Source organism: Lagopus leucura, unplaced genomic scaffold (assembly GCF_019238085.1).
Source record: "Lagopus leucura isolate 7727_CA_CO unplaced genomic scaffold, USGS_WTPT01 34071-0_obj-0_obj, whole genome shotgun sequence".
Classification (NCBI taxonomy): Eukaryota; Metazoa; Chordata; class Aves; order Galliformes; family Phasianidae; genus Lagopus; species Lagopus leucura.
This window is the reverse complement of record NW_024964232.1, coordinates 2823-4747: the sequence shown is the minus strand read 5'-3', so window position 1 is coordinate 4747 and position 1925 is coordinate 2823. Positions and strand designations below refer to the sequence as shown.

General features: G+C 59.8%; 1 protein-coding gene across 1 annotated transcript; it reads left to right on the top strand.

Annotated features, from left to right (window-relative positions):
• The first annotated feature begins 33 nt into the window (after nt 1-33).
• On the top strand, nt 34-1392 carry HJV (hemojuvelin BMP co-receptor). The gene has a single exon (XM_042891933.1). The coding sequence runs from the start codon at nt 62-64 to the stop codon at nt 659-661; it is 600 nt and encodes a 199-aa protein (XP_042747867.1). The 5' UTR covers nt 34-61; the 3' UTR covers nt 662-1392.
• Nucleotides 1393-1925: the final 533 nt, after the last annotated feature.

Genomic DNA, 1925 nt, shown 5'->3' with positions numbered 1-1925 from the left:
GGGGGGGAGTCCTGGGTTCTGAGAGCGCCATCCCCCGCAGCTCACCATCATCTTCAAGAACATGAAGGAGTGCACGGAGCAGAAGGTTTACCGAGCCGAGCTGGACAACGTGCCCGCAGCCTTCGAGGACGGCTCGGTGACGGGCGGCGAGCGGCCGGGGGGAGTCGGGCTGCACATCCACGAGCGCAGCCCCGGGCGGCACGTGGAGATCCGAGCTCCGTACATCGGCACCACCATCGCCGTGCGCCAGGCCGCCCGTCAGCTCTCCTTCTCCATCCGCGCCGCCGAGGAGGTGACCCGCGCCTTCACGGCCGAGCAGGACCTGCAGCTGTGCGTGGCCGGCTGTCCCCGCAGCCAGCGCATCTCCCGCAGCGTGCGCAGCCGTGCGGCCGTGCAGGCGGCTCGGGCGCTTTGCAAAGCCACGCTGCCCGTGGAGGACGTCTACTTCCAGTCGTGCGTCTTCGACGTGGCCACCTCCGGCGATGCCAACTTCACCATGGCGGCGCGAGGAGCGCTGGAGGACGCCAGGGATTTCCTTCCCGATGCGGAGAAGCTGCACATCTTCCAGGCCGGGGCCGGCTGCCCGCCTGCACCTCCGTCCTTCCTCCTCATCCTCCTCCTCATCATCTGCAGTCTCTGCACTCTCGGGTCACAATTGTGACCCCTCTTGTGACCATTTTGTTGGCACTTGTGACTTTTCTGTGACCCTCGTTGGCACTTGTGACCCTTTGGTTGGCATTGGTGACCCTTTTGTTGGCACTGATGACCACTGTCAGCGCATGTCACCCTTTGGTTGGCACTTGTGACCCTTTGGTTGGCACTGATGACCATTGCCAGCACACGTCACCCTTTGGATGGCACTGATGACCCTTTGGTTGGCATTGATGACCACTGTCAGCGCGTCACCCTTTTCTTGGCACTTGTGACCTTTTTGGGACCCTCGTTGGCACCTGTGGCTCTTGTTGGCAGACATCATCCTTTGGTTGGCACTTGCAATCCTCATTGGCACTGGTGACCATTGATGGTACTTGTGACCCTTTGGTTGGCATTGGTGACCCTTTTGTCGGACCTTTTTGTGTCCCTCATTGGTACTTGTGACCATTGCCAGCGCATTTCACCCTTTTGTTGGCACCTGTGACCTTTTTGTGAACCTCGTTGGCACCTGTGGCTGTTGTTGGCAGACGTCAGCCTTTGGTTGGCACTTGTGACCCTTTGGTTGGCCCTGATGACCATTGCCAGCGCATGTCACCCTCTCGTTGACACTTGTGACCCTTTTGTGACCCTCATTGGCACTGATGACCCTTTTGTTGGCACGGATGACCCTCACTGTGGGGTGCTTCACTTCCGAAGTGCAACAGTAGACTGAATCAAACTGGTGTTGAGTCAAACTGGTGCTGAGTCAAACTGGTGTTGAGTCAAACTGGTGTTGAGTCAAACTGGTGCTGAGTCCGACCCGGCCCGTGCACCATGACGGACGTCCCGGACGCAGTGAGCACGGTGGGAGGGGAGCAGAGGGGCAGAGCTCTGCGGTGGGGTCTCCAGATGCGCCCCTTCCCCTCCGCTGTGCTCCTCTCCCACCTCGCAGATCCCTGCTGCTCCCTCCAGGTTCTCCCCCCACACGAGGATCCCCAAAGACGCAGACGTGGTGACGTTTCCCGCTCTGCTTTTCCTGCAGTCTGACTCGTGGCCCCACATCCAGGTTTTGGGATCACGGAGCGGTGTGGACTTTCCTTCAGAAAGAAATCCGGGTCCCCCACCACGCTGTGGGGTCTCTGTCACCCTACGGGGTTTCCTACACCTCCCGGGCTGCCCTGACTCGTTATGGGATCGCTGGCACCCTATGGGATTCCTGCTGTCAACCAGCGACCCTGACGACTTATGGGGTCTTGGTACCCCACAGGGTTCCTGTTTCCCCATTAAAGCAT

Excerpts from the sequence above, each read along its gene's own strand:
- HJV (XM_042891933.1), top strand. The coding sequence starts at position 62 with ATGAAGGAGTGCACGGAGCAGAAGGTTTACCGAGCCGAGCTGGACAAC.